At 43.2% G+C, this 12,984-nt stretch overlaps 1 protein-coding gene across 13 annotated transcripts in view; it reads right to left on the minus strand.

Moving 5' to 3' along the window:
• The window catches only part of C9H19orf47 (chromosome 9 C19orf47 homolog), a 270,934-nt gene that overhangs the window by 22,150 nt on the left and 235,800 nt on the right, over nt 1-12,984 (minus strand). For 8 of the 13 annotated variants that reach the window (XM_085625356.1, XM_085625349.1, XM_085625351.1 and 5 more), the window contains one exon: nt 7,527-7,664. The exons of 1 other annotated variant lie outside the window; for it this stretch is intronic. In XM_085625356.1, coding sequence (XP_085481482.1) covers nt 7,527-7,664 — 138 coding nt within the window. The remainder of the gene's footprint in view (nt 1-7,526; nt 7,665-12,984) is intronic. 4 more of the 13 variants (XM_085625360.1, XM_085625353.1, XM_085625358.1 and 1 more) reach the window with 1 other exon arrangement.

The raw sequence follows: 12,984 nt of genomic DNA on the forward strand, positions 1-12,984 counted from the left end.
CAGGGAAAGATGGAGCGTAGTGGTAACAGTAAAGAAACCCATGTGTGTTGTATCTAAATAAGATAAACTGGAACGGATACAGGTAGCCGGGGAGGCGGGTGGGCGTGCATAGATCTGCAGCTCTACATGCCAGGAACAGATGCATACTGGTAAGTAGCATATTCCGTTTGAGGCATATGAGCTGCAGATTATACACTGTGCATAGATTATATAGCAGTACCCAACCCTAGCGGCGACCACCAGCATCCGTTGCAGTTGTTTGGAACAGTGTTTTTAGTACAGCCTGGCCCACACTAGCTTGTTGCTTGGTTTGCACATCTACACAGTAATGTTTTGTGAAAGTGTGCGGTGTTGACCAGGTCGCTGCTTTGCGGATGTCATCTAGTGGTATGTTTCCTAGAAAAGCCATAGAAGCCCCTATCTTCCTTGTAGAGTGGGCTTTAGGGGGAACAGACAGCGTACGCTTTGCTTTGTGGTAGCAAATCTGTATGCATTTTACAATCCACCTAGCTATCCCCGATTTAGAAATAGGGTTGCCTTTATGTGGTGGAGAGAAGGAGACAAATAGTGGTTTGGTTTTCCTGAAAGGTTGTGTCCGTTGGATGTAATAAAGTAAAGCCCTTTTAACATCCAGTGTGTGTAAAGCCCTTTCCGCAACGGTTTGAGGTTGTGAGAAAAAGACTGGTAATTCTACCGACTGGTTTAGATGGAATGGAGAGATGACTTTGGGTAGAAATTTTGGGTTGGTGCGGAGTACAACCTTGTTCTGATGCATTTGGAGAAAATGTTCCTGTATAGTGAGTGCTTGTATTTCACTAACCCTTCTGAGGGAAGTGATGGCCACTAGAAAAGCTGTTTTCCATGTGAGAAATTGGAGCTCACATTTATGTAATGGTTCGAAAGGGGGTCCCATTAACCTTGTGAGAACTATATTCAGATTCCAGACAGGTGAGGGTGGTACTCTGGGTGGAATTACTCTTTTGAGGCCTTCCATAAAGTCCTTGATGGCAGGCACTCTGAAAAGTGATAGGTGCTGCCTGTTCTGTAAATAAGCAGCAATTGCTGCGAGGTGTAACCGAATGGAAGTATATGCTAGGTTACACCTTTGTAGATGGAGTAGGTAACATATAATGTGCTGTATGGACACATTTAAAGGATTGATTGTGTTGTTGTGGCAGTAAACAACAAATCTTTTCCACTTTGCCGCATAGCAGTGTCTAGTAGTAGGGCGTCTAGCTTCCCTGATAATATTCATGCAGTCAGGGGGAAGGTTAAGGTATCCGAATTCTAGGACCTCAGGAGCCAGATCGCAAGGTTGAGTTGAGCTGGGTGCGGGTGCCTGATCTCTCCATGGTTCTGGGTTAGGAGGCATGGTGAGAGGTGTAGCTTTTGGTGTGGTACTACTGAGAGTTCCAGCAGCGTAGTGTACCACGGTTGTCTGGCCCATGTTGGAGCTACTAGGATCAGTGTTAGGGAATGCTGTTGTAGCTTTCGCACCACTAATGGAATTAGTGGGAGAGGTGGAAAAGCGTATGCAAATTTGTTTGACCAGTTCATCCATATCGCATTGCCTTTGGATAATGGGTGTGGATATCTGGCGGCGAAGCTTGGGCATTTTTTGTTTTGTGGGTGGGGAATAGGTCTATATGTGCATGCCCCCACGTCTGAAAGAATGGGTGAAGAACCTGTGGGTGGAGTTCCCACTCGTGGATCTGCTGAGCAGATCTGCCACAGTGTTTTGGACTCCTGGGACGTGTTGGGCCAGGAGAAAGATTTTTTTGTGGAATTGCCCATCTCCATATGCTCTGTGCTAGTTGAGAGCTGTGGAGAGTGTGTGCCCCCCTGTTTTTGAATGTAGTACATGGCAGTCATGTTGTCTGTGCAAATGAGGACTGCCTTGCCTGAAATCTGCGTCTGGAAGGATTTTAGGGTGAGGAAGATCACCAGTAACTCCAGATGGTTGATGTGGTGTAACTTTTGTTGCGGCGTCCATGTGCCCTGTACTGTGAGATGTAACAGATGAGCTCCCCAGCCGGAGAGCGATGCATCTGTGGTTAGGATTATTTGTGGGACCGGGTCCAGGAACGGTCGACCTCTGGAAAGGTTTGTGGTGTTCACCACTGCAGAGAGCGATGGGTGCGACCGTCTACCAACACCAGATCTGTCAGTTGCCCCTGAGCCTGGTTCCACTGGCGCGCTAAGCACTCTTGGAGTGGACGCATTTGGAGTCTTGCATGGGGCACTATGAAGATGCAAGAGGCCATCATGCCTATCAGTTGCATAAACACTCTCGCTGGGAGAGTGTTGACATATGAATTTTTGACGCAGAGCCTGTATATTTGCAATCCTGGCTGGATTGGGATAGGCTATGGCTTTTGAGGTGTCTACGGTGGCACCGAGGTATTGTTTTGTGTGTGATGGTACCAGGTGGGACTTTTGGTGGTTCACTGTGAAAACTAGCTGGTGAAGTAGTTGGATTGTAGCGGCGGTATGTTGCACACATTGTTCGTAGGACGTGGCTTTTTTTAACCAGTCGTCAAGATACGGGAAGACGTGAATGTGCTGTCTTCTGAGGTGTGCAGCCACAACCGCTAGGCACTTGGTGAATACCCTTGGTGCTGTTGTAACCCCGAACGGGAGCACCTTGAACTGGTAGTGTTGCCCGTCCACCACAAATCTGAGGTACTTTCTGTGAGACTGGTGTACTGGGATGTGAAAGTATGCGTCTTTCAAGTCCAGAGTGGTGAGAAAATCGTTCTGGGAGAGGAGTGGAAGAACCTGTTGAAGGGTTACCATGTAAAAATGGTCTGAATGTATGTAAGTGTTTAGAGGTCTGAGATCCAGGATACGTCGTAGAGTCTCGTCTCTCTTTGGGATCAGAAAGTACAGGGAGTAGACCCCTAAATTTTGTTGATTTATGGGGACCTGCTCTATGGCTCCTTTTTGCAGGAGGGAGATCACCTCCTGTTTTAGTAACGTAGCATGTTCTTGAGACATAGGGCGTTGCCTGGGTGGAATGTTTGGGGGGGTAGATGTTAATTCTAGGCAATACCCTGAACGAATTATTTCGGTCCCCCATCTGTCTGAGGTGATTGTCTCCCAGACGTGAAGAAAATGTTGTATTCTGACCCCGACCGGAGTGGAATGGTCCGGAGGGAGCGGGAAAAGTCATTGGGCAGGAGATGTGGCAGAGCGGGCGGTATTTGTCTTGCCTCTGCCCTTATTATTATTGCCTCTGTATCCGCCTCTTTGATAACCCTTTGTGAAGGTAGATTGAGGAGGGGATTTGTAGGACGTGGATGCACTATCCGAGGAGTAGCCTCTGCCCCGAAAGGAAGAGCGGCAAAAAGAGCACCTGGGAGTGTGGGACTGCAGGGCTCCCATGGATTTTGCCATGTCAGTATCTTTTTTCATCTTTGAGGGCTTCATCAACTTTGGGGCCAAATAGATGATCTTGGTCGAATGGGTGGTTTAATATAGAGGCTTGTACCTCAGGTTTAAAACCTGAAACTCTGAGCCAGGCATGGCGACGAAGGAGGACACTGGTGTTTATGGCCCTGGAGGCTACATCTGCTGCATCTAGGGCACAGCGTATAGAGGTATTAGTTATTATTTTTCCCTCTTGGATCAATTCATTAGCCCTATTCTAGTACTTTTCAGGGAGATGGTGCATGATGGTCTCTAACTCATCATAATGCGCCCTGTCGTATCTGGCCAACAGCGCTTGCGCATTGGCGATACGCCATATATTGGCGGCTTGTGAAGCAGTGCGCTTCCCTGACGCGTCTAGGAGCTTGGACTCTGTCAGGTGGTGGTGCTTCGCCTGACGCCTGAGAATTTCAACGCTTCCTAGCTGTAGATACCACTAGGGAATCCAATGGTGCAGGGCCTTTAATGTATGAAGGGTCTGTGGGGGCGGCTTTGTATTTTTTCTCTATACGGGGGTTTAAGACCCAGGCCCTGACTGGGTCTTTAAAAACCTCAGGTGCATGTTTAATTACTCCCTTTAACATAGGTAGAATGGCAGTAGACCTATGTGCATCATCGAAGGTGTCTAGGAGAAAATCTTCCTCCACTGGGTCAGTATGCAACTCCACCCCGTGGTAGTGTGCCGCCCTTTGTAACAAGTGGTGAAAGCCTAAGGAATCTTCAGGTGGGGATGGCCTAGATGGGTAAAGGTCATCCTGTGGGACATCTGGGATGTCCGGATTGTTATAATCGTCCCATGGGTCTGGAGATCCAGTAGGGGTGGGGTCTTGTGGCACATCTGCTGGATCATAATAAGGGTCTCCTAAATCATCTGGGACAGGAGACAAAGTTGGGGAACGATGAGATGGAGGGGGTGGGGAGGGTGGAGGAGGTGGGGAAGGCACTCTGAAAGGAGAGGTAGCAATGTCTTTCCTCTTTGGAGGTGGAGCTGGTTTGTCCAAGTGTCTCTTTTTTTAAGACAATGTCAAGTGTCCAGTTTTAGGATCCTTGGTGAGGGTCTTTTGCAGAGGATCCGGCGTGAAAAGTTCTTGCGACACGGATTGTTCGGTCGGCGCCGAAGTTCAGTGCCGACTGCTTTTTAGGCTTGTCTAAGCTGTGCTTCTTTGGGACCTCCAATTTTTTGGGTCGGTGCCGGAGAAGGCATCGGCACGGGAGTGTCGGTGCCGAGGGCCTTGTGATGTTTGGTCGGTGCCGGAAGGGCAGGTTTCGACACCGAAGGCTTTGGTGTCTGGTTCGGTGTGGAGGCCGATTTTTTCTTCGGTGCCGAATGGTGTTTCGGTACCGCTTGTCGGCTGGCTCGAGCCAGAGCTGCTGGAAGGCTTAATAGGCTTCTTTACCGGGCCCGAAGGTGGGGTGTGAGAAGCAGTATCCTTGGTCTTGCCTAGGCCCGGAGGCGAAGGTGTGACCGAAGTCTTTTTGGGTATCGGCGTGGGAGGGGGTATTGTACTCACGACCTGCTGCGCCGGGGTGATGTCCTCCACATCTGAGTCGTCGGCCTCGGAAGCGCTGACGAGGTAGTCGTCCTCCTGTTCGATGTTCTGCTGTCCCGGAGCTTCGACGTCGTCCCCGAAGATGTCGACTGGAGCGGAGGTCGAGGAGTGCGCCATGTTGCGTCTAGCCCGTCGATCTCGAATAGTCTTTTTAGAGCGAAAAGACTTGCAGGCGGGACAGTCTCGGGTCTCGTGTTCAGGGGAGAGGCAGAGGTTGCACACCTCATGAAGATCGGTGTGGGGGAACTTGGACCCACATCGAGGGCACTTCTTGAAGGGAGTTCTTTCCATCAGCCGAGACCGGAGCCGGATTAGGCCCGAAGGCCGCCGTCGAAGACCGGAATCGAAGAAGTGCCGAAGAGAAGGTGATTAAGAGGATTTATTGTCTGAAGAAACTCGATGGATGAGAATTTTTGCGTCGATCGTAGAACTGGAAAGTTCGGAACCGGAGCGTGAAGTATTACATCCGAGCCCGATGGCGGAAAAAAACAATCTGAGGATGGAGCCGAAGCCCATGCGCAGTACAAACCAAAGGAGGAGTCACCGAACTTGTGACTTCCAAAGACTTTCCAAGAGGAAAAACAAACTGCAAACATCCGGGCCCAACACCAGATGGCGATCTATGCACAGTGTATAATCTGCAGCTCATATGCCTCGAACATGAATTTTCTCATGTTCTATATTTGTTTGCGAGTTAAATAAAACATTTCATCATGTTTATTTGTCTGAATGCTCGTTTCTGAATTTGTCGCTTGTTTTGAAGTTCAAATCATCAATATTGCTTAGGCCTAGCTGCCCTGCTTTCACCGACTCAGTGGGGCACCCAGATTCTATTAACATACATGTGCATTTGTAAAGCACACGTTCGCCACAAAGGGTATCTTGGAGCTGAATAACAGATGTTTTATTGTTACCCAACTCAATGGAACTCATTTTATCAACCTCAGAAGGATGAAAGGCTGAGTGCACCTGGTGGTATTTGCACCATGCCTGGCCCCTATGATGTGGAAGCCAGTCCTGGACCACATGAGACTAAATTATTACATTCCTGCTTTCAGGAAAGACCTAAAACAACTCTTCAAGCTATCCCTCCTCAACTGATCTCTTTTGCAATCTTCTTCCGGTTCCTACTGCAATTTCCATTGTTTACTTGTTACGTGATCCACTGCCTTGTGGCTTGGTCTGCAATATAGGTATCCTTTAGATGAATGGCTAAAGTACCCGAATGCTACTCAAATTCAGGTGGATTTACCCAAAAGGTAACAGCATCATGGTTGGAGTAAATAAAACCGTCAATAGTGAGGGGATAGCTTTTAAACCTTTCACCCCAGGATATTTCACTTCACAGCCCTCAATGAAAAGTTGTTGGTACGGTATGAAATGAATGCACCAATCACCTGACCATCAGATCCCCTTTACTGAAATCTATTCAAAACAAAGTTCACAATCTGCTGCACTAGACCTTGAAAATACTCACACATTGAAGTCCATGCCTCAGGGATGGCTAGGAACATGAACAGCAGACACCGATTAACCCATGTAGTTAAGACCCTGAAAGAGCTGGCTTGCCTTCCAGAATCCATAGTTCTTTAATCTAAACATTTCAGTCACATTACTACATGTGTTAAGTGCGGGAAACAAACTGCATGAGAAAGTGTTGCAAAGTCCAAAAACAAAAGGCCATAAAATAATTCAACCTCCAAAAAGGACAATAAAGTTCAGGCTTTTCAGTTAAAGGGGAAAAATTGGATGGGTATGGGATCTTATATCAAAATCAACCCCACCCCCTTGCAAACCTCCCTACTCAAGTAACCCTAGTTAACTTTGTACTGAGTAATAACGTGGCTGAGGTGTCATTACTTATAAACCTTAAAGCAGACCATAGTAACAGAAACTAACCAGTGGTTCAGTAATGCCATTTTATTAGCCTAGCACTATGAAGTGGCATTAAGAGAACACCAGTGCTCCATAAAAAGGTTAATAAATCTATGGAATGGTGAATGCAATATGCCTGCCAGTCTTTGCCGGCAAACTGAAGTGAACTATAGTTAGGCTAGAATGCATGTGGCCGAAAAATGTCATCTTCCGGCCTCACACGTCTACTTCTTATGCAGTTTACAGTTAATGTGGCACAATGTTGCCACTATGAATACTTGTATACCTGTAGAGAAGGAACAGACTCTATATCAAAGAGAATGAACATCATGTTTTTAACTGAACCAAAGCAAAAACTGCAATGTGTGAATAACTGCCCACTCAGACTCTCGCAGTGGTGGAAAAGCATATTAAGATTTGGTAAATATTAGCATTTATTTGCCCTGCTGAAAAATGTTCCACTGTTCACATGGGAATTCTTGGATACATAATTAGGCTTAGGTGAGTCACAAATCAGATATAATGTCAAAGACTGCATAACATTAAAGTGTTAAACCGTAAGGGCTAAACTAACAGACAATGAGTCTATAACTAATTCTCTTAATTACCTCACTCTTTTTATATTCTGTGGACAGTTGACCACATGCAAGAGGGCATTTGACAACCATGTACCTTGTGCTGCCTGCTGTTCCAGAATTCGCTTAGTTCTTGGTGTAGTACCTTTAGGCATGTTGATGACATATTTGCCCTCCATCTCCGCAGTTACTCTGCGCCTCTTCACTGGGGTCTCTGATCCGTCATCAGGCAGAGCTGAAAGAATAGGGACTGCTATTTTTTGGTGTATTAGAGCAAGAGTACGCTTTAATTGGCCAAGAAACAACATCACCTGAGCCATCAATTAAATGGCTTTAATTGATTGAAATGCATTATTCGACTGAACAATTAATCTTTAATGAATAATTGTAATACAAACAATTGCATCCAAACACTTTACAGTTAGCATAGTGATCAGCTTGGCATTGGACCTGCCTATGCTGAGGTAGCCCCAATTAGTCTTTTTCAGAAGCATGGGAGAGAGTCAAGAAAACTGGTTGTACGACAGAAGCCGTGAATAATCCTTAACTGCACTCATACTTTGGGTGAAAGAAGGCTGGATCTCAAAAGCTCAGCAGCTTTGTGGCGAAACGTCTTCCAACAATTCAGCAAAGCATTATGTGCTCAATCAGTTCACCACAATGTGTTGGGCATGGATTTGGGAATTGGACATGGCCAGTAGTGATAGAGAAAGAAACACCCCAGCAAAGAAGAATGTGATTTCCTTTAATATACAACAATAAAATCAACTTGCTCTTGAAAACGTCATTAAATACATAAACAAATAATTTTGCCCACTGTGGGATTTATGAACACTGGTTTAAAGAAAGCCAAAGCACTCACATTTAAAAAAATAATGACTACGCAGCACTATCGTCCCATTTCTAGCCTTCAATTAAATGAATTGTGCATGTATCAAATACCTACTTGAGAATGGAAGTGTGTAAAAGCACATGAAGAAGCATGCCATTCAAAGGCAGCCACGGCGCTTCAGATTCCTAAAATTCAGCAGACTGGCAGCTGGTCTCTGCTCACTCTGATAATCTACTAAAAATAGCAGACTGCCACACCTACTCTGCTTCCCTCCTGAAGCTATGAAGACAGGGTAGTTGAGTTATTTATGAATTTAATACGCATACCCTTGAAGGGGAAGTAAAGGTTCCTTACCTGTAATAGCTGTTCCCAGTTATGCTAATTTAAATATTTGATGGCCTTTTGAACATTTCAGATTTTAAAAACAATGCAGATTTTTAAAAAAAATCTTTTTTTTTACTTGAATGCAGACAAATGGGTGACGTCTTTAAGACAACCAGCCTTGTAACACCCTCAATGTCTCCCAACAGCCAAAAGACGTAGTGCTATTTGTGACTCTCAAAACCAAAACTCCTTGAAAAGGAAGCAGTGATGGGTAGGTTATCAATGGGGCAGATAATTATAAGCGATAATTATACCTAGAGCTAAGGAATTTTCACTTCTCATAAAATAATTGTATACGAGAACAGCAAGCAATAATTAGGGAATATGTGAACTGACCTCCAAGCTGCAGCTTTACATGTATCAACAGGAAAATTTGTAAGTGAAGCCGACATTTTCACCTTTTCTCTGGTAGATAGATGGCATGATTCCAGATGGTAGCACCCAAACATGTCATTACAGCAATTCAAATCTTCTTAAAAACATATGACCTCTTCACTTATAACCCCAATAAAGTGTTTTTAACATCCAATGTACTATAGATGTATACAGCGCTTGCTATCCCTGAGAAGGCATTGGAAGCAATTGGCAGACAGACGGCACCCTCCATTGTGGAGTTAGTTTGTAGTACAGCTGCAGTAAGTTGTATGTAATGCAACAATAGTAGAGTTGGTATACTGTTTAGTATGGATACACTGCTCAGCATCACATAGGTTTTGGGAACAACACAGACAGACTGACATCAATGAAAATCTAACATCAGGAACAAAAAAGAAAATGCACATTTAACAGTTTCTTCTTTATGAAATACCATTAAACACTTCACTAATAAATCCTAACTAATCTTACAGACATAACTTAACAGACAAGCTAGTTTCTATAAAATAGAACTCAATTTTGCTTAATGTGTGAGCTCTACAAGAGGACACTTTAATTTTGTCAAGATTGGATTTAGTTCCAAAATATGATCTGGGTTCCTGCTGGGCAGAAAAATGTATGTCAAGTCTAAATAAACTTTTCACCACTAGAATGGCAAAGCTTGGCCTTGTGAAGGTTTCTTTGTGTAAATGACAATGTGTTCAAATGGACATTTATCAAAGACCTACATTTTGTAAATTGCAGAAGATCGGAAAGGACAACCATACCTTGGCACGTCAATAGATAAACTACCTTCTGGTGAGGAACGCTGAAGGGTAGCTATGACTGTTAGGGGAATGCTTCCCACCCCCTTTTCTTTCAGTACCCAACTACAGACCAAAGACACAAATACAAACAAAAATAAACGAGCACAAGCTTCATTTTATTTCCCCCATAAATCCTTCACTTAGAAGGCAGAGATAAGCCACAGAAAATGGAGCCACGAGAATCAAAAAAAGTGCTCGAGACAACCATGCAGTGCTAGATACAAAATAAAAATTTTCTGTGACAATATATAGTCCTAAAATAAGTTTGTAAACTGCCCTTTCATGCCGAAAAGACAGTAGAGGCAAAATAGCAGAAGGGAGACCTACCTTCATGTGAAGCCGGAATATGCTTGAAAGGAACACTTTCAAATCAAATATAAAGATACAATTAACTAAAGGCCAGTGTTCAGGTCATCACTTCAAGACTGTCAGTGTGCGAAACTGTAAAACTGTCAACCTCCTTAAGTACCTTAAAGCAAAAATGCACTTTTGATGTACGTGAGGTGTGCATCCCCATAAAAATTCAATTACCTCATCTTTTAAAATGGAAAAAACGTTCATTGCAAGGCCAGTTGTTTCGCTATTAGTTCACCAAAAAAGTCTCTAACCAGACAGAACATGTTATAAATACAGTACCAACGTGTATAAAATGAGCCTGTAAGGAAACTGTGTATAATATTACTATTAAACGTATTAAGTTAGTCTAAGAAGTGCTGAACATTACAATACGTACAGATTTAATGATTTTTCTACAAATACGGTGGCTGTCGTTACGGCACAGCAAAATGCACCACTGGCTGCACTTCTAGTCTCAGTGAATAAAATGATTCTGTGACGATTAAGAAAAGTCAGCAAAACCATAAGGCAAACACCGTGCAACATGGCAACAATATTAGGGTTTCGGTAGGAAATCGTGGGGGTCACCACCCCTCCCAGTTTTAAACTAGGTACATAAAGCTTACTAAAAAAGAAAGACCCTTAGGCATGATGCAGCATGGAGCTACATAAAGTAGCGTGCAGCAGCATTGCGAAATCATGCCTCAGCAACTCTAGCTGGAAAAAAAATCGTATTCATAAATTCAATGTTGCAGTGCTAGTGTGCTGCCTGTTTAGGACACAAACGTTAGAAATGAGGGCTAGACTAATTGTAATGGAGATGATGGAAGGGGGAGAAGTGTTTCACATAATCAACCAGCACGGGCACTTTATTGAGAAGCAAGCAAGCGACAAAGCAGACAAGTTACACTACTGGTCCTTTTCTTAAAAGTAGGCCAGTTGAGCACACAAGTATTTTTATTGCCTGCTTTTGCGTCCAATTGAGCTGAATTTGCTTCTCCAACAATGCCCTGATGCAGTGCGGTGAAGCGGACTGATGACCCTCTTTAAATGACCTTGGATGTTATGCCACTGTGTCACCTTTATTGGAGTTCTGTTTTTGCTTATCGTTGATATAAGCTTTGTGCAGTAATGGTCAAATGAAGCAATTTTTTCTCCACTGCCATCATATGTAAATCTCTAAAGGTAATTACATGAATTGCATTAAAGTTGAACCTCTATAGACAAAAATGCCCTCAGCTATTAACTGAGAATTTTTTTTTAAAAAATCCATGGCTAAAGCTACTATTATGTGATGCCTAAATAATACTTAGCTCATGCTGTGTATGTGTATATTATATATATATATATATATATATATTCACAGAAAAAACCATAGGTTTCAGGCACGTTATAGTTAGGAATTAGCATTTAAAAAACCTCAGAAATTCACTGAAAAAACCATAGGTTTTAGGGGTGTTATAGTTAGCTGGCCTTTTCACTTGTACAAAACCATTGAAATTCCCCCGTTATAGTTAGTTCAGCTAACTATAACTCGTGCGCCCGCAATGCACTGCTGATGACGTCACATATTACATCACTCATGACATGGTCAGTGACATCACTCATGACATCACTGATGACATCTCAAATGACATCCAGTGAAAGTGTGTTTTTCTGAAAATTAAATATGTTTTATATATGTATATCTCAAGGTCGATGGAAGAATAAATGGGTATATAAGTGTCTAAATGGATGATTTCTTTTTGAAAAATTGATTGTGTAACTGACTGATTAAGTGTATCATAGTGAATACATGGCTTAGTGAGTAATGTTTAAATATGTAAATATCTGTATCAGTCTCACCTTGTGTATAAGTGGCTGCATGGGTTGGTGAGTAGCTACATGGGTGTCTATATAGGTTATTAGTTGGTTTTTTAAGTATCAGTCTGAGTGTCTGCATGGTTCGGTGGGGGGTATTACGTAGTGCATAGTTGCATGAATGAGTGACTCACGGTTTGTGTGTGTTGAAGATAGCATGTGTGCAGGACTGAATGGGTGGATGAGTGTGTGTATGGGTGTGTTAGTGAGTGAACGACTGGCTCAATAGTGTCTTTATGAGTAACTACATATGTTTGAAACTAGTATATGTGACTATTGGTGTATATAAGTGAGTATATGTGAGAGTGAGAGATTGAAAGAGTTCCTGTATGAATAAGTATGTGTTTCTAGAAGTGATTGTTTAAAAGAGTAAATATGTGTAAGTTTCCGTAGAAGTAAGTGTGGTGGTGTGTGTATAACTGTATATGCAAGTAAATGTATGTTTGATTCTTTATTAGCATGAGTGACTATGTGTGCGAGTAACTATGGATGAGTGGCATTGTGTAACAGGATGTATAGGTGTATGAGTACATATGATGAGTGAGTACATGTATGAGTGACTGTATAGGACTGTTGGTGAATGAGTGGATGTGTATGGGATCTTAGAATTACTGAAGAGGTTGTTGTAACTGGTATTGGTATGTCCATTAATTTGAAAATTGTAGTCTCTATTTTTGAATGTGTGTATCAAAGGTTATATTAGGGTGAGAGGAGGTCTGCCACTATCACAAGGATGATGTCATCAGTGATGTCATTTGAGATGTCATCAGTGATGTCATGAGTGATGTCACTGACCATGTCATGAGTGATGTAATATGTGACGTCATCAGCAGTGCATTGCGGGCGCGCGAGTTATAGTTAGCTGAACTAACTATAACGGGGGAATTTCAATGGTTTTGTACAAGTGAAAAGTCCAGCTAACTATAACACCCCTAAAACCTATGGTTTTTTCAGTGAATTTC

Source organism: Triturus cristatus, chromosome 9 (genome assembly GCF_964204655.1).
Source record: "Triturus cristatus chromosome 9, aTriCri1.1, whole genome shotgun sequence".
NCBI classification, from domain to species: domain Eukaryota; kingdom Metazoa; phylum Chordata; class Amphibia; order Caudata; family Salamandridae; genus Triturus; species Triturus cristatus.